Source organism: Lagopus muta, chromosome 2 (assembly GCF_023343835.1).
Source record: "Lagopus muta isolate bLagMut1 chromosome 2, bLagMut1 primary, whole genome shotgun sequence".
NCBI lineage: Eukaryota > Metazoa > Chordata > Aves > Galliformes > Phasianidae > Lagopus > Lagopus muta.
In genome coordinates this window covers 65,876,632-65,896,710 of record NC_064434.1, presented here as the reverse complement: position 1 = coordinate 65,896,710, position 20,079 = coordinate 65,876,632, and the positions used below count along the sequence as shown (strand labels likewise).

The window sequence follows — 20,079 nt, the reverse complement described above, 5'->3', positions numbered from 1 at the left end:
TGATCCACTCTGTCGAAAAACCATTTGATTCACTGAATTGGTGCTCCTGGCTTACCTACTGACCTGATAGAGCAATTCATATAGGCCAAATACTACCCTCTGGTCCTCTGTATTGAGCTAAGTTCAGCCTTCTTTGAGCTGTCATTAGTCACTCCCAACATCCTTCCCTGAGCTTCAGGAGCACATTATCCTTAGCCACCTCCCCTGAGTGTTCATCCATCATAGGTATTCACTGATTCATCACAGTTGCTTTAAAGTTAATATCTATCTATCATTACCATTTTATGAAGGTCTTTGCAGGAAATCTTTCCTTCGACAAATCAAGCTGTAATCTTAGAGCAGTCAATTCAGTGCACACATGAACACAACAGGGTGTAACTGCAATGGATTGCAATGATTGTTCACTACCTTACAAACTCCCTAGAGAAGCTGGTTCTAATTACCAGGGTGATTCAGTTTGAACACTGATGTGAGATGCATTGCAAATTGGACTAAAAATATATTGTGAATTGTTCTGAGTAAATATTATATTCAAGGATTATATAATATATATATATATAATGAACAATATTATATAAAACAGATAAATAACATAATAATTGAATACAAAGCCACACTGTCATTCAGAAGCCATTCTTGAATTCGCATTAGTCTGCCAAAGTGTTTTGTCAGAAGGTTTTACTTCATGATTCGTGAAATTGGGCAAGGAAGTTCTCATCTTCCTTTTATCTAAAAGCACAGGAAATGTAAGATACAGAATTGTCTTTCACACAGAGGACTCAAATACAGAAGTATATTTTGACTAAAACATCTGTGTGAAGTAATGTGGGTTAATCTAGGTTTTCATCTTAATTTCATCATACTTTTGCTTGATAGTAAGGAAGTACCATTTCAGACTTTTTTTTTATGGCATGCTTGCATATTTTTTGGAGTATAATTTGGAAAAGATTTTTTTTTTATATCCCAAGTAAATGATAGTAGCATACAGACAACATTTGAACGTGAATGTTCAACGACTGCCAATATTCACCAGTAAGATAAAATGTATCCCTTCCAGACTACTCAACAGAATGATGAATAGATATTCTTTATTCTTAATAGTCTATATCTTACATGTATCTTATCTATCTATCTGTATCGTATCTTACCTATATCCAAGTCTATATCTTCTCATATCCTTAATATCTTACTTTAGCATTGACAAGCATGCTACTTCCTTTTTTTTTTTTTTTAATAGTACCTAAATCTTTCATTTTACTTACATTCCTTTGCTTTTGTAAGTAGCAACAGGATTACATTACAACTGTATTACATTTCTTATGTAATACAGGATTGTATGTCTGTATCATATCTGTTCAGGAAATGTGTTCTCCAATCTGAGAATTTAAAAAAATACATTGCAGGTGGAAGGAATGAATCCTGAATTGGGATGAAGAGCCAATTTTTGAGTTCTTGTTTTAAATTTTGAAAGTCAAATTTACTTTGAAAGAAGAAAAGAAAGTTATTGGAGAAGAAAGAAAAGAGAATGTTACATATAGTGTTCCTGAAATAGAATTCTTAATGCATGGAAGTTTTCTAAAATATGGGAAAATCCATCAGTTTATCAAAGTGCCAATTCATTTGGCAGTCCCATAACATGCTTTCACTTGTTATATTAAATATTATTCTAATACTTGGATCAAGTATTTATTATATTCCATTGGATATTCATGACTGAACCTGTAATATTCTAGTTCTTTATCAAGTACCCATTGATAGACACTTTAAAAAATATTTTTTTATCTAAGCCACAGACTAATACCAGATATTTTAATATGCTGAAAATCTCATAAATCCATATGAACCTCTCACAGACTCGAGAAAAGAAAAATACAAGAAAATTATATTAAAAGTTCCTATAAGTGATTATTTTGAATATCTGAATGAACTAACAATGCTTTCTGAAAAAAAGTTATGATTTCATGTTTATAATTATTTATAATCTGTGAGCCAAATATTTATATTATATATTCTAGGACATCCAAAGTTCTGTACTCTCTACCAGATGGTAACAGTATAGCAAAATAATTTTATATTTTTAATCCTACATTAGTGGTATAATGTTAGTTAAATAAATTTTTATACTGAAATCAAATATCTTCTGTTCTACTAACTAAGCTGTGATCCTTTTTTGGTTGATTAAGTATGAATAAGTACTCTTTTATTCCTTAAAAAAATAGGAATCATTTACAGCTTTGGACAGTTTGTGATCCAGTGAGAATTGAAGAGGCTGTCCATAACTATCTAGGGATCCATTTACACATCCTACTCTGTCCTTCAGTAGAGATGTGGGGATCACTGCCTCTGTAATGTCCTGCTTCTGGATGGTAGCGTCCATGGAGCAGCCACTGTATCAGTCCCCCCAGCATATGTGGAATGAACCTTGTGGCTCTTGATCATCAGGTATTTCTGCAGTGTGGTTCATGAGGTCAGGATATTTCATACTATATAAACTGTATTGCTTCTGGTTCCAGTTTTAAAATAATGATTTCTTGCATAATTATTCTCTGATGCTCTAGTTTTTAATTGTGTGCTTAAATAGAAAAAAAAAAAAATTGATGGAAATCTCAAAATTATCAGAAGACTTTACTTTTTATATTATTTTGTGACAAAGTACTTTTAGTACCATTCATTTAGTGAACTGAATATGTAGCTAGACTGATCTACTTCCTTTGCATACCACTCAAAAATATTCAGCCTCTATTATTTTGGAAGTTAGCATTGTGTTTTTTACCTTGCACTTCTTTTAGTGTAAGTGCTTATGTTTCTCACAAGAGCACAAAGTGGTGCAGCATTCCTCCAACAATTAGGGCTAGCCTTTATGAGTAAGACCAAGTGATACTGAGTGTTAGTGCTTAGGCCTGCATCAGTACCATTAGTGTAGAATAGGAAGCTAATGCCCCTCCTTGGTTTGATGAGCTTTCCAGCTGAGTTGTACGCAGAAAGCTTTCTAAATCCAGAAAGATCTGTTTCAGTGTTTAACCTTTCTCATAATACAGACTCCTGAGATTTTCCTGTTCAGGCAAAACTCTTCCTCCAAAGCTGCAACATAAATAGTGACATATTACATTGGACCTACCTTCTTTTAATGGCATCTCCAAAGTAGTAAGGTGGAGAGCAATGTTATTGTCTGTTGAAGTATTATGCAAGCATTATTATTGTTGTTATTATTATTATCATTAGCCATTAAATCAGTTGAACTCTAGGCTCATGGTTTATTTAGGCAGTAAAAAGACCCAGAATTTCTTTACTATATTTTTCATGTTATCTTTTACGTGTTAGTCAGCAGTTATCTTGTGAGTGTTTTCTGGATGCAGGCCTCAGGCTTCTGAAGTCTCCTGGACATTGCTTTTTCAAGCAAAGATTTGCCACTTTGCTAAATCAGTATGTTTGCTCTTTTTTTACAAGGCATACATTTCTACTTGAGTCCTAACTATTTTTGAGATGAAAGGGTTTAACATTATTTCATGGATAAGCCAGAGCACCACTACTGAAGATTTAAGATATCCCAAATCCACCAGTTTCCTAGATTTAGCTCCAGGCTCCTATAACTTCCTGTGAAAATCAGAAACCTTTATAATTTTAGAAATTCTTCCTACCTCTCACTAAGAAGTGAGGCTTAGGAGTGAAAAGCACATAAAAATGCTAGCTTCAGAAAGGTAAAGTTCCCTTTTTAATCTGATTTAATACACTTTAGGTTTCTCTGCTTGTTGTAAGTAATATCCTCAGAGAAGTAATTTATCATGGCAATGAAACTGCTTCACTAACATAGTATAACTGTTTAATTGCTGCTGCTGTTTCAATTACATTAATCACAGGAAAAAAAAAAAAAGCCAGATAACTCTATTTTGGCAAATTTAAAGAAGTAACCCTCCTATTAAAGTGACTTATGTTAATTACCTAGAAATCATGAGATGTGCTAGGTCTTCTGGATTTTTTTTTTCAAGAAAGGAAATAAGGCTTTCATCTACTTGACAATAAATATTTGCAATTTTGCAATTACCACCATATGTGGTACCATAAACCAACAATGGCTCGAAGTATTTTGCATGTAATTTTGTTGCAGATGAAAATTCTTTTCTCCACTATGAGAAATATTATTTCTCATTTACAAAAATTCCCAAAGCTAAATAGTGTGGTTTGATATTTGACAATATTTTCTTTTTTACAACTCATTTTGGTTTCCCTTTTCTATCTGCTCCTCTCTCGCTCTGATTTCACTTTCCTAAAACTGGTTACTTAATTACAAATCTCGTGTAAATAATCATGGAATCATAAAAAGGTTTGGTTTGAAAGATAATTCAGTTCCAGTTTCTTACTATGGACAGAGTTGCCACCCATTAGTTCACGTTGCCCAAAGCCACATCCAGGCTGGCCTTTACCAGGGATGGGGCATGTCCAGCTTCTTTGGACAACTTGTTCCAATGCCTCACATTGTATGTATATGTATCCAGCACTCTCATTCTATCTTCCAACACGTCCATGTCTAAATAAGAGTGGAAGGGAACAGATCAGAACTTTGCTAATTTCCACTGTATCTGAAAACACCACAGAGTTTGTAATGTCAATACACAGCAAAGGAACACTATATGTTAAAATCCTTCAATTTTATTTCTAGAAACTTCATTTACTATCTAGTCGATTCAGTATTTCTGATCTGCTGGTGTCATATTTCCACCATCTGCTTTTATGAAATTATGAAAGTATCACTGGCTGCCACTGAGTGGCCCTTTGCTGTGCAGTCAATCACAGACCAGAATAAAATTGCATAATAGACCATAATTTCCTGCCTGATCATAAGCTGAGCCTTATGTGCTAGGAGATTTCCTTAGAGCTAATTGACAAATGCAGTGGCACAAGAAGTGATTGGTTGCAGCTGTGAGCCTGTTTGTATCAGAAAGAAAGGAAATCTTGAGAAGTGTTGTTTATGAAATTGAAATGGATCTTCTTATAGGAATATTCATAGTTAGAATGAAAAAAACTGCTTTCAGCAAAAAGGGCTGCCTGTTATTTTAGACCTCAAAATGGGTTTATAAATGAGCAAATCCCATGGAAGACTAAACGAGCTCTTCTAGCATAATTTCTCCTGACAAAAGGAACAGTCCAAAAGCATAACTTAATATTGACTTACAATCTTTTCTTTTAGAGAGCTAAAAGATCAGTACCAAGTGAATCATAACACTTGGTCTATTTTTACAATTAAGATATATTCTCTTGTTTTAAGTTGCATTTTCTTCGGATACCTCAGTAATGATGGTGAATTTGTGTCTTCCACTTATGGAAATAAGGCGTACAAACAAGATTTTTGCAAAAGAACATGCAGTACTGTGGTACACAGATATATCTTAGTAGCACTGTTACCTGTTGTCGAAGGTTAGATGATGCTGCACCTACTGCCTCCCACTGCTTTTCCAGTGTAAGGCAGAATATACAACATCTACAGAAAATCACATGTAATCAAATGTAGGTTTATTTTTTCCCTTGTTCAAAACTTTAAACTTCATATATTATTAATGAAAACTGTGAGTTTCCATTTATTTGGAGAAAATTTTATCTAAGAAAAAAGAAAGTGATAACTTAAAAATTGTTTTAAATAAGCTTTCACTTCAGTAAAGAAAAAGTGATTCATACCATCTTTGTAACAGCTGTTTTTTTGCATTTAATTTATGCAGATGTCAAAAGTATTTTAGATCATTTTCTTTAATGCTCATGAAATGAAACACACAAAACTTTTGGCTTCAGTGCATTACATTTGCTAATGTAAATGTGCTTTTCCTGGAAAGTTAAGGCTTAAACTAGGTTTAGTGGTTTAATGATCCTTGTATGGCAGAGAACATACCTTTAAGTTGTGTTACAACGTAGCTCTACATGATCTTCACTATTTGGTGTGCATATCTGTAATATATATGCACAGAAAATAGACTTTAGCTGTGCTTAGAGTTGAATTAAAAACAAACAAACAAACAAACTACGGAAACCCCACAACCAACCATGAAGCAATGTCTTGTGCAGTATCTGCAATGTTTTTTATTCCGCTGTACTCAGCTGATGTTCTATACGCATCACAATTTATTACTCTGAGGACTCCTACTGTATTTAGACATTTCTTATGATTTGGAGTTTTTCTTATTTGTAACAGTATGTGATTCCCGTGTCCAGTAAGCATTTTTTTGTTCACTGACTACTGGAATTCCAATTTACATCCTACTCAGCAAGTTCATATCTGCTTCTCAGTGAAGGATTTTACTCTGTACAAAAATTATAAAATTCAGAAATGGAGATTCTATACATATGTATATATATTAAATGTACATATGTATCTCTGCATGCACCAGTTTGATACATTTAATATTACGAAGTGATTATAAATTACAGTACAGAGTGTATTTTGAATAGGTACAATAAAGGTCTTTGTTCAGCTAATATGCTGAGTTCATACAATTTTGATGCAGTGCTGGGGTATTTGAAATGTGTTTCTTTTTTCTAGCAAACCAGCAGTTTTACAGTAGGAATGACAGACTATTTTTGGCAGTCAATTCAGGTCATATGTTTATGCCTGACAATAGTGGTTGCCGTGTATTTTCTTGTGGCAGGGACTTAGAAGTATTTATTGTAAGATTATTTACTTGTGAGGTAGATAGCAAAAGTAGGTGTTAAAAAAGAGAGGAAGAGCTCTGAAAAACTCAGAAAGAAGAAAATTATCTTTGCAATGTGGCAAATCCTCAAGCTTAGCTATAGGAGCCGTTTCGTTTTTTTTTCTCTTCCTCTGTAAGTCAGAAGAAAAATGGAATGTGCGTTTCTATATATGATTCGAAGTTTCTTAGAAAACCCATTGATTTATACATCTCAACATAAAGGGTTAATTCTAATTGTCATGACAGCAAATATCTAAGACAGTTTTGCTAAAGCTAGATTACTTGCTTGGGATTTTTATCTGACAATTAGGGGTATAGTTATGAGAATTAGAGAATTTGACTTAAACCTGTCAGACTAAAAGGACCATTAGGGTGAATTTCAAGCTACTAAAAAGTGATGTACATTTTGGAATAAAACACATTTTTCAAATGCTAAAAGACAGGGACATATTAAAATGACTTAAAAGCCATCATTGCATTCAGCATTCTGCCAACTATGAAGTCTCAGCAAACTGCAGGGAGCTTTGAATTTAAGCTGCAGCCATTGTGCTCCATTCATACCAAGGAGGCAGGCAGTTGCATGAGGAGGTAAGAAGCCAAGTGCTGTAGAGGCACACAACAATGCAGTGTCCATACCCAGCACTTGGGCTTTGTAAGAGCTCTGGTGCTTGGCTGTACAGCAGAATGGTAGCTAAGGGCTGCTAGCCACAGTCAGTCCTGCTTCACAGAAGCACTATCAGCCCAGGAGACAGCCTAGCATCTTCAGGTGGATCTTTAGCTGAGCAGATACCATTTTGCTGAGCTGTCTGCCAAATCCACTGCATTTTACCTTCTTCCCAACAGTTCACATGCCAAGAGTTTTGGAAATGACACCAAAAAAATTTCAGATGAGAACAGAAGCTGACAACAAAGCCAGGCTGAACGTAACAGCTACAGCTTTAGCAATCAAAAGGTACCTTTCTTTGCACCAAGACCTTAGATTGCTCAGCTGTGCCAGGAGGAGCAAGGGTACGCTCCTTGTGCAAACGTAGCCCTGCCCACATCCAGCTGGTCCCAATTACATCTTGATTAAGAAACACCTCCCACCTGTATCTCTTGCACCTTGGTGGTTTAGAACTTGAGGCACTGTATGGGAACTGCTGAGTCACGGCCTGAACCTCTGATTGATCACCTGAGGTGAGCCATGAGTCAGCCAGAGGAGCACAGGTGAAGGCAATTCACCTGTGCTGCCGGAAGGGGTGGAGCCTGGCTCCACCCCTCCTGGACCTATTTAAGAGCTGGCTACCAGAGGGGAAGGATCTCTTCTGGAGATCCTCCTCTTTGGTATCTTCTAGTGAGCTCAACCCAAGGGTAAGCTCTTCTACTTATTCTCTTTTGTGATCCTTGTTTGCTTTGCCTCACTCTTTTGATTATATTGCAATTATAACATCTTGGTTATACAGGCACCTCCCCTGGATCTGCTATGACTTAAGAGTTTTTGTCTTTCTTTTATTATTTTGTGACTTATCCTAGGAGTAGCCAGAGTGGGGCTGCTGCATGGGGGTAATGCAGTGGAGAGCTTCAGGTGGAGGTGAGTGAGGCTGAGCATGTTGTGAGTGGCAGCCTAGGGATCCATGAGGGTAGGGTACCAGGTCAGGTTCTGTCTGTCTGTCTGTCTGAAAGCCGAGGTGGAATTAGCAATGACTTGGTCTGAGCAAGGGCACTGCTACTGTTTCTGGGGCATAGGCTGACAGCTCAATGGGGTGGGAGTGGGGGCTTGAACACGGTCAGCATAAGGAAGGGAGAAGTTGGGGTTAGCTGTGCACCCAGGGCCCAGATAAGTATTTCCTTGAGCTTTTTTGTAGAGTAATCATGCTTGCAGGTCTGTTATTGTTGTTGTAGCAATTTTGAAGTCGGGAATATTGGTTTGGGGGAAACAGAAAGGGGAGCAGGAATATGCCTATGGTTTGAAAACAAAGAAGTAGATTAGGTCACCACTTAAAGGTGAGGCTCTGTTAAAGAGTGGAGCATATTTATCTGCTGTAAAGGTGACTATTTTTCTTTGAAACAGGTTATTTGGGTAGGTGCTTGAGGAACACGGGCTACAGAATGCACTCTTGAAATGGAATGCTTTGTGATTGATCTATGATGTAATTTGGGCCTCTTCTAAAACAAATTTTAAAGTGATTGTGATGGTACTGGAATATGAAAAGAAAAGGAGTAAAATCCAAGAAAACTAAATATAAAAAAACTAAGAAATTCCAATGCTAGACCTGTAAAAACTGGAGGGATTAACCCTCTTTAGCAGAGAACTAGAGGGAATGGCCTAAAGTTGTGCTATGGAGGTTCAGATTGGGTATTAAGAGAAACTTACTCTCTTTGAAATAGTGATCAGGCTCTGAAATGTGGTACTCAGGGAGGTGGTGGAGTTACCATTCCTGGATGTGTTCAAGAAATTTTTAGTACATGGTTTAACGTTGACATGGTTTAATGGGAAAATATTGGTGGAAGAAGGGAAGCCAAATTAAATGATCTTGGAGGTCTTTTCTAACACTGTTGATTCTGTAGTTCTCTTATTTTTTCCCTTCTCTGGTGAAGCTGGCTTCGTTCCCTTTTTTCCAGTAGTATAGGTGGCAGTATCACATATAATTAGATTAACTGTGGCTGGTGCTGCGACAACTTTTATTTCCTTGAGGTTTTTGCCTGGTTTTATTTGTAGTAGCTCTTGGAAGTCTGTATTTTTGTTTAATTTCTACATGTAGCTGGATACGTATGCTTTCTTCTGGATTTCTGGTCTTTTTTTATATGTGGAACTAATCGTTTCTATCAGTTCTAATTGTAATATGGATAAAAATTTTACAGATATGTACAACAGCTGCAATTTAAATGTTGGTAATCCTCTGTCCTCTACTGGAGAGAAAAAAAAAAAAAAAAAACAAACCAAAAACAACCCAAAACTTATGCTTAGGAAACTTCTTTCTTAGTCAAGTATAACAGCTGTCACATTTAGCATGTGCTCCTGTTAGTGAATCTTTAGCTGTCAGGTTCTGCTTCTAGTATCTAACAGAATGTAGAGGCATTAAGAAAAATGTGTTAAATTTCTTGGGGAGCTGCAAATGAGAATAAATATCAAGAATGGAATCTCACTCTTGTGTTCCTCACCTTGCAGTCCCTCTTACAGTCTTAAAATGATTGCAGAAGTTTTATAAGCCCTATTTAGGTTTCTCTGACCCCCTTGCAAATGCCATTGAACTCACTCCTTCTTTGCAAAAACATAGGCCTATTCTTCCACAGGGCAGGCAATTTAAAAGCAGCAGGAGTATATGCTACATTTTTTAACGTAATACTTTTATTGGAGCAGAAAGCTGTAACGTAAGAAAGCTGTAGCTGGAAATATGTAGAGTTTGAATACTCTTACACATTCACAAGCACATTAAAGAACAGTGTGTGTGTATTTAAAATGAAACACGAATGTGGCTCAGTTCTGTATCAAGGAAGTTCATGGCTGCTTTGTGCTGACACAAGCAGCCACTGAATCAGGACAAAAATAGCTAGGCAAATAGTGTTTTTGAGAGACTTTTAAAGGAAGTGCCAGCATAATTGCAGTGCTCGGTTAGTTAGCTATGCATTCCTTGAACTTAAAAAGAGTTTGGATGTAGTAGAACTGAGTGAATCATTCACAGGAAATAATTTACTGGACAAATTTAGCTTGTCTTTTGGATTAAGAGGCATGCTTCATAGAACAAAATTAGGTTACTGTGAGAATTGCTGAATTTAAACTTTTACACAGTGAAATACAGGAAAGTAACTACATGTGCACAAGTAGTTCTGGCAAAAAGAAGTGTGGTAGGTGGGTTCCTGTCTGGGTTTGGATTACTTGGTAGTGGGAAAGAGGTAGAGAATAGAGAAGACTTGATCTGTTTGCTTCCTAGATTTCACTCAGTACTGCTTTCTCAATCATAGAATCACCAAGGTTGGAAAAGACCTAAAAGATCATCCAGTCCAACCATTCACCTATTCCCAGTAGCTCCCACTAAACCATGTCCCTCAGCACAACATCCAGCCTTTCCTTGAACACCCCCAGGCTCGGTGACTCCACCACCTCCCTGGGCAGTCCATTCCAGTGAGCATTTCTGTGAGCATTGTGTCTGTAAATGCAAATCCATGACACCTGCAGGAGAGTTGTCATACTATTTCAGAGTCTTTTTAATACAACGTATTATTGTCTGCAACAGTGACCATAACCAGAGGCCTCAAAAAAGAGGACGCAGAAAGCTGATATTCTCACATCTCATGAATATTCCCCTAAAAGTGGGGAAGGGAGGCTTTTTCTGGTATCTGTTTATTTTACTGGCCTAGCAGTGGTACATTCCTCTTTGGCTTAGCATGTAACTTGAAGATGTAGGCCTCTAAGCTGAAAACCTATGTGCAAACTATTTTGTACTGGCATATGTTACACTCTTCAGTAAATAATTTCCTGAGCTGCCTATGCCATATACCAATTTCTCCCATTGAGTCTAAGCTATGCATTTTGCATTTACCACTTCTCTGGCATGAGATGAGGAAATATCTTGTTTTGTCTGATTTGAATCTAGCTCCTACCAGCTCAGCTTTATGCCCTCTAAATCTTACAGCAGAAGTGAATGCCCAGTCCCCATTTATCCCTTCCATGCTATTCGTGATTTTGTACAAAACTGATAGCAGGTACAAATACAGTAATTATGAATGCTCCCATATGGCTCTGTCATAAATGGCTGTCTGAATAAAGGCCAATCATGATTTTTATCTAAAATGGATATGAAACAAATCAAGTATAAAAATTTGAGTTACTAATCAAGGAACACTTTTAAACTCTTTATCATATTCATTTAGTGCTAACTAGAATTAAAGATGCTTCTGTGAGACACTTTATCCTTTGCTAAGGAGAGAAATAACCTCACTAAGGATGAGGTTTTATAGACACTGTTTATGTTTGATTACTGTGTTGCTATCTGTGTGTGACTACATCATAAAATCATTTGTAAGGTGAAGGTAATTTACAAATTATCAGAGGCAACCAAAATAGCCTAGCTAAATGAGTTGCTCCTTACTACTTGTTTATGCTCTTTTTGCTGTGAAGCTGGCTTACATTGCTGCATTTTACTTTACAATTGCAGTGATAAAGGAGTCCTAATGCAGCCAGGTATCATGGTTCAGCAATGACTTAATTCACGAAGTCATGGTTAACTTTGTTGTGTGTACATCTGTCAGTCTGCAACTGCTAGACCTGCTGCAAAACATACAGCAGGGCATTTTGCTGGGAAAATATGCTTGTATTAGAATTGTGAGATGAATGCTCTGCTTTCTTGTATGTGTTGGAAGGGGGGGAGACTGTTCCTCTTAGTGATGAATGAAAACATGCATGGGGAAAGGGTTTGGGTTGTGATCTGGCAATTCTGCTGCAGCATGCAATAAGTGTGTTGAATGTATCTGTCCTTGGAAAGAGAGTAGTACTTTAAAACTCATTTAAATTCTCCATCACTTTTTTGCTACTTTATCATGTCCTTCCCTCTTACCAGCATGTTTCGTTTGCAGAGCTAAGACACTGATTTTCACAAGACTAAGAAAAAGAGCATTATTTGCTAGATAGGACTAATTCCTTGGAAGTGCACATAGATGCTAGGTGTGCATGTGAGTGTATCTGTTTATATATGTATATATATGCATGTGGATAGTCCCATCTTAGCAGATAAATGAATTATGTTCCCAATTGTTTTAACTACATATTTTGCTGTCAATATAATGTTACTCATAGTTGAGCATTTTGAGCGTTCCAGGGAATGTGGGAAGTGTTCAACAGTTGGAACTACATTTGTCTTCTATTTTGCCCTTTACTTTTCAAACTGCAATCAAAATAAAATTCAAAATCCACTCACTTTTCTGAAAAATCCAAATATAATTGCGCATTTCAGTTATTTCCAGAACGTCTTTATATAGAAATCAAACCCAGTAACAAGATGTACTGCAAGAGACTGTGTAACACATTGCAGGGCATATGTACTGCACTCCTCCTGACACAGCATTATGCAATCCTATCCTGTATTTTAGTAAATTTAGAGAATGCTTTCAAGTGCAAAACTCAAAATGTTGCGTAAAATATATATATATTGGTATATGCCCTTACTGATTATCCAGAAACAGAAAAATCTGTATTAAAGATGTGAAATTGCAAGTATTTACCACGTTCATTGCTCAGCAAAAAATTGGCATCATTCTCAACTACATTCACATGCTCTTAGAGCATTTGCCTCCTTTACAGTAGTCAGGTAGACTTTGTGTTTGGACAATCACTGATCCTGTTGTCAGTTTAAAAATAGTTTTCCTCAAACTGTATGAGCACTTTTGAATTCACGCTTCTGTCAGTCATAAAAAATTCAAAGGAGTACATCTTCAGTTAAAACATTGCGGTGTGAATGGAAAATCTTTAACAGGGATGGTTATTGCAGTCAGTACCTAAACAGTTCGGATGTCAGGTATCCAGTGGCAAATTGATACAAATGATTTTTATTGTTTTATATTACTTTTTCCTAATCCCTCTGCTTTCTGCCAGTGAAGCTATTTATTGGCTGAATCAGCCCACTGGGGTTGAGTGTACTGTTCATGCAGCTTCAGTGACTGTATGGAGGTGTCAAGCTTTTCCTGTTGCGTAGTTCTTGTAGTCGTTCCCCTGGTCATGGGCTCAATGAGCACGTTCAGCACCCTTGTGAAAAACAACTCTGCCAGCTGAATGGCTGTAAGCTCGTGAGTTTATTTGCCAGGTTTCTCAGGATATATAAACCACTCTCTGCAGCTCTAAAAATGATATGGCGAGTGTGGTAGTGATTTCCTGCACTGAAGGAACATGTCGGCAGGAATTATGTACTGCAGATGTTTTAGTGAACTCTGAAAAGACCACAGTGTAATACAAGACTTCCAAACATTTCTGCTAGCGTGTGATTTTTCTCTCCATCATTATCTTCCATAGAATTATATCTGTGGGGAACCAATTCATGTGACCGTGAACTACTGTGTAGCAGCGAATTGTTTTTCCTAGTATTATTTAATATATCTTAGCTTTAAAACTCAATTTTCTGTATCTATGTGTTACATGCAGCAGGGAAGAGCACAAAGGGCACAGAAAGTATACGTGCCCTGTGTCTGCTAAGGTTAGTTGTGGATCAAAAATCTGTTCCACAAATTATTGATTGCTTGGACTGCTGCCTGGATGTGGGTCCCTTTTGGTTCTGATCGTTCTCTTCAATCTATAGCATTGCTGGGGGAAGCACATGGCTTTTGTTTATTGGTCACTAACTATTCTGTGATGGGAAATCCCATACGGTTCCTCTTTTCCAAATGATACACAGCAGTATTAGTAGCTTTTCTCTTAAAATAGTCAGTGCTCTCTGAAATTGACAAATAAGCCTCTTGTAGTCACTCTAGTACAGATAGGCAGTGAGAAATGTTTGCTTTAAAAGGTGTCTTCTCTTTTTCAGTGTTTGTCAGGTTCAACTCCAGCCATGGCTTCCCGGTGGAGCTTGGGTTGGATGCCAGCATCCTCCAGCTGAAGGAGGCAGTTGCGCAGCGACAGGGAGTTCCAGCTGACCAGCTGCGGGTGATTTTTGCAGGGAGAGAGCTCAGCAACGACTTAACGCTGCAGGTAAGCCTCTGTGGTAGCTTTGCTCCTGGACTGCTGCCAGCTCTGCTGCTTCTGCCTCTAATGCTGCCAATCTGACATTCATTCCTGAGATCTAATAGAATAAATAGTGCCTGGGGATTCCTTGAACTTTACTCCACACTGCTTCATTAATTCTGACCTTCTTAATTATGCATTAAAACAGCAAGCAGGAAGGATAGGGAAAGAGAGAGAATCTGAGAGAGAGAGTACAAGAGAGAGCTGTGCCTAGTGAATAAATGTTTACTGACTACAGAAGCAAGCCATGCACAATTTCTGTATCTGTTCAATTTTTATTATACTTATTCCATTTGAATCTTAATGAAGAAGGATGTGAATAAATTGCTTGAGATCAGGTTGCACGGTCAGCACATTCTGTAGAATTTGTAACCCAATTGTGACCCCTGGAGGATAGCTACAGGGCTGCTGCTGCTGTTGTGAATGCTGCCGCATGCCACACGCAAGTGAACGCAGTGCTGAAGTGATGGTTCTAGTTCTAAAAAGCCCACGGGAGTGTGCTCCAAACCACCAAGCCCATAAATGTGTGAAGCTAAGAGCAACAAGGAATGTGGAAGAATGGCTATAAGTGGGTATCTGAATTTCAGCTCCTCAAGGTTAGGTAGCTGTTCAGTTCAATAAGGGCAGAATTGTTCATCTGTGATGAGCTGTAGTAAGCATGGAAATTTGGGTTCAGTTTTCTTTCTTGTTCTCTTTGCTACTCTTCTCAGCACTGCCACAGTTGCTTTATCAATGTCTTTTTATTTATTCTGTGAGTGGTGAATGTGAATTTCAGACTACATTCAGTAAGGAGTTAGCATAAGATCACACATCTAAGACATTTAGGAACATAGGGAAACCTAAAGGCCTTTGAATAGAGTGTACTTGAATTTACTGACTTAATGAAACTGCTATCCTTCTGCAGTTGTATCAAAAATAACAGACCATCTCTACTACTGCAGGTGATTATATAAAAGGTCCCTCGCAGGCCAAATTAATTCATATTAATTGGCAGTCATTACTTTCAGAAGTATTTCTGCAATTAAAATGGATGATAAGTCTGGGTACAGAAGGTCACTACTGTGTTAATGACCCGTCCTGTTTCTTTGTGGTTAAGATACTTACTATTTTGCAAAAGGTGTTAGGGTGTTTTAGGAAACAAAACAAAACAGAAATATGAATTGTTGTCAGTCTGCAATGCATAACTGTAGATAGTGTTCATGCATATATTCGTGGTGTAAACTGCAGTATGTTTCACTTATATTTTTGTTTATTTTTTCACCTATAAGAATAAAAAACAAATTGTAGAAGTTGTCAGATGCCTGTTCCTAGATCCAAGTGTCTGTGTTATTTTGTCCTAAGTTTCTGAACCACCTAGTGTTTCCTGAGCAGCTGTAGATATTGGTGCTACTGCTTTTTTATGTCACAGACATAAGAATCAAGTTTTTCACTTTTAAACAAATGTGCTGTCATTTCCAACATACAATGCTTTGCCATGCAAATTAAAACGTGCTTTCTGGATAGATGAGCCTGCAGACTATTTACTTAATTTATTTAATAGGAATAACAGAATCATCAAGTGTTGCCAAGACTTATTTATAAACCGGATCTATGTTCATTGCTGTGACTTTCTGTTTCTAAAGCAGGATGTAAAATAGTGGTTTCAGGTGACATAATCCATACTTGTGTATTTAGATGCCTTACATAAACCAGTGATTAATATCAACATCAGCACATCAAGATTTTTATTCTTGGTATTTAATTATTTTAGTTGTTTTTATCTATTCATTGTAGATATTGTCAACACAAGAAGAATGGTAGATGGTTTGAGTATATATATATCTGAGTTTTCCTACAGAAGGCAATTTGGGGCTTTTTGCAGAAGCAGCTAAGTGCTAGTAAAACTTGTGTGCTTGTGAAATACTAACTGCTGGTATTTATGTTGCAGCTGTAATTTCAGAGTTAACATCACGTATGAGAAAATTAATAGCAGTTGTTTTCTAGACCTAATGATTTGCAAGCAGGTTAAGAAAACTCAACATACACTTGTACACAGCTAAATCTTTTAAGTTATTTTATGGTAGCTTAGAATTTCTAATTAGACCATTTTTTCCTTTCATGTTTTATAAATTACTTTTGCGCTTACTTACCCAGGATACTATGGGAGAATTTAGAGGTTTGGCATGATAACTACTACTAGATGATAAGATCATAGAGGACAAGAGAAAAGCTGGGATAATCATAGGAGTGTGGGGCAGGGATATAAGAAATATTCCAGGGTAACAAAGTTTACTGGTTTCACAGCTTGCAGAACTGCTAGATTTGGCTTGACAGCTACTGTGGGATCTCAGGCAGGTGATACAGAACACAACTGAAAATGTGAAAGCTACATTTGTTTTCCTGTTTGGAGAGAGTGGAAAAATCTTTCATGGTAGCTGAATGCTGTAGAAGAGAAATGAAGGCTGACTGGACAAATATTAGAGAGAAATAAGTATAAGGAAGAAAATGCCAACTTAAGATCTTGATATAAATGAAAAATTTGATAACAACAATAGTACAAAATATCTAGGAATGATAGAAGTGAAATGTGTGAAGACATTTAATTTGGTAGCACAGATTGGTGTTTTGTCCTTGAAAAAAGAGAAAGATTAGACAATGATTCAACTGTACACAAGGGAGATCAGTATCTTTGCTAGTGACAAAGGGGCAAGTAGTGAAATTAGAGCTGTGCTAAGAAAAGATTGGTAATGACTGGGTGAAGAATGAGACTTGCGAAATTTGGATCTCATAAGAAGGAATTAGAGCAATAAGCTGCTTCATAAAAGCACAGCAAATGGTGTCACTTTAAGAGTGCTAAATATTCTGAAGAATGATGAAGAGCTCCCTGCTGATTACAGTTCACTTTGGAATGAATAGAAGTAATTAATTAATATATACTCAAAGTAGGAATTGTTTCAGAAGGCTATTATGGGTATACGAGAACGCTGGTAAGAGTTTTTATGTCAATCATAAGGGCAAAAGAAGAACTCAATCACAGCTAATTCACCAAAGGAATAAGCAGGAGATGGCTGGGTATCAGGGACTGAAATATTTTAATGAGAAATGACTGCTGCTTACAGAATACTGCTGTTGCCTCCCAGAATAGCAAATCAATTGAGCTTTCTGGAAGCAATATATATATATATTGATACTCAATATTACTCAGCACACTTATTTGAAATTTTCTGATGTTAATAATAGAAGTGGCATTATATTAATGTAGGATTGTGTTTTCTGGGAGAAATCAAAATCCACTTGTGTAGAAAAGCTTTGCAAATGGCAAGTGAGAGAGGTTCCTTGCGTGGCATAATTTATACACAAATAGCTTGAGGAGAATTCATAGCTTGTTCAAATTCAGTAAAGTAGGGATAGAATTTAGTCTTTTGTTTCCCAATCTGGGGCCATTTCTTTTGAATGGTTTTTCTTCTGTCAGGTAAATATGGAAAATACATTTCTCTGAGACAGCGAAGGCTAAGGATATGATAGACTAGTTGGCTTTAGCACATGCTTTACTGCGGAAGCTTCCAAATCAGAGAGGGCTTATATTTGTCAGGAGCATAGTCTCAAGCCATGGGTCATATGTTTCTTGTGAATTTGTCTTGGACTACAAACATTAGGAAAGCATCTGCATGTATTTTATTTATATATGTGTTCAAAATGAATGATAATGATACATGGATGATAACCTCTACAGAAGATAGAAAAAGAGAAATGTTGGGGGGAAATACCCAGGCTATTCTATGATTCTATGGAAATGGTGCTATAAATAATTGTAGTGTGCTTAATTTTGACAGTGGTTTGGAAAGGATATGCTTTGTTGTAGGGCAGCTTCTGAATGGTAGGCAGTAGAGGTCAATACAGAGAGCACCTGATTCTACTGAAAGCCCTATCTAGTGCTGTTGTGTGAAAAGCTTGAAGCCAGGCAGAGCTCCTTGTGACAGTGGATCTCAGTAGATATCCTTCAAAACAATTTGCTTAGCAGAGACAGGTATGTGAAAAATGGAGTGCTGCATATTTTGGAAAGGCCTTATGCAACTAGGCGTATGGCAACTTTCTTGCTGCAAAGCTCAACTCAGAGCTTCCAGTACTTTTTAGATTTCTTGACTTCAGTTTACTGAAAGTATAAAGCAGAAACTTGGTGACATAAGTGCAAAATATGTCCCTAACCAACAAAAAACTTTGTGCTGGATGTTAGTTATAAACCCATGAGCATTAGGAATTTAACTCATATCTTGAAATACAGTAGTTGTGTATTTTTTTGCACCCTGCAGTTCTGTGTGTATAAGATGCCAAATCATTCAAAGAACATCCTCTATATTAGGCAGGTTGGAGGCTTATAGAATACAATGGAGCCAACATTTGTATATGTAAATGCTGGTTGGAGAGATTTGCTCTCAACATTCTCCCTGAGTCAATCATCCTATCCTATCATCCACATTCCTATGTGGAATTCAGAGGAAATGATTTTGTGTGTGTGTGTATCTTTAGTCAATCTGATCAACCTGCGGATCTTCTCTTGTAAAGCTGAAAGAGAGAACTTGTGCTACTTCAAACCAGAAAATGTAGTAGTAAGGGAAATCTTGACATGCCATCCATGTTTCAGGATAATATGGACTTTGCCAAATGAGTAGATAACAGTACTGATCACTCCTGCATTCTTTTGACAGCTGCAGACTGTGACTTTTTGTGAGAACAGAGTCCAAAATTTGTGGTGGATCACACTGTTATTTATATGCCTTACTCTTGTCCATCAGGAATGTGGAAAATACCAATAGCCATCTGTGTTTTGAAATTGTCAGGTCCAGCTCAGATGTACAAATTTTCCATGTCTTTTCAAGAGGATACATGGCTTTTTAATTGTTTCAACAAAGCAACCTCTGAGTACATTAAAATTGACCTTTTAGCCTTGTAATGTATTTCCATTCTGCATTTAAATGCACTGCTTTTCTATTCTTTTGACGGGAAGCTTTTCCTGAAAATAGGGCAATATGGGATATATTCAGACTTACAGCCAAATAAGAGAGAAAATAATTTCAAATAGTCAGGTTAACTGTGGAAGGTAAATGGAACACATTTGAAAGACTCAAGGCATCTAGGATGGACTTGCTGGTATCTTCTGGAGTCTTCTGATACTGCTTTGGTTGTTCTGCTGATTATAGAGAAGGAAGTATGACCTGTTTTTGAATGCATAGTATCACACAAAAGTGCTCTCTTCAAGAGCTTGTATTTAATGTCTAGAAGTATTAAGATTTGAATAACTAGATTAATTCTGTCTTGTTCATTAAATATGGTTCGTGGCTTGTGGAATAGCATTGCTGGTGACATTGTTTCGGTCAGTTTGAAATCTATGGGATTAATAATTTGATAATGGATAATAATTTGATTTTGTAAATTGTGACAGGAGAAGAAAGGTCAGCTCAATTTCATCACCATTCTAGATTACTTTCTTGAAAAAGTATTTAGTTTATTACACGTCATTACTAAAAACTACAGTTCAATTAGCAGAAGTTCAAGAGTAAGAAGGACATGTCCTTTCTTCCTCTGTTTTCCTCAAAAGTGCCTTTAATTATGCTGATAGACTACATTAACAGGAAAGATTCAAAGTAGCTCCATACTTCTTAGTTCCTAACTAAAGTATGAAAAAGAATTGACAACTATTTTAATTCTCCTTAAAACAAAATGAAAATGGAATGTGTTGCT

At 36.8% G+C, this 20,079-nt stretch overlaps 1 protein-coding gene across 5 annotated transcripts in view; it reads left to right on the top strand.

Annotated features, from left to right (window-relative positions):
• PRKN (parkin RBR E3 ubiquitin protein ligase) overlaps nt 1–20,079 on the top strand; it is a 691,175-nt gene that overhangs the window by 111,105 nt on the left and 559,991 nt on the right. For all 5 annotated transcript variants that reach the window (XR_007375493.1, XR_007375494.1, XR_007375492.1 and 2 more), the window contains exon 2: nt 14,165–14,328. Coding sequence is in view for 1 of the 5 variants with exons in the window: in XM_048938032.1 (XP_048793989.1) it covers nt 14,165–14,328 (164 nt within the window). In the remaining 4 variants the exon portion in view is untranslated. The remainder of the gene's footprint in view (nt 1–14,164; nt 14,329–20,079) is intronic.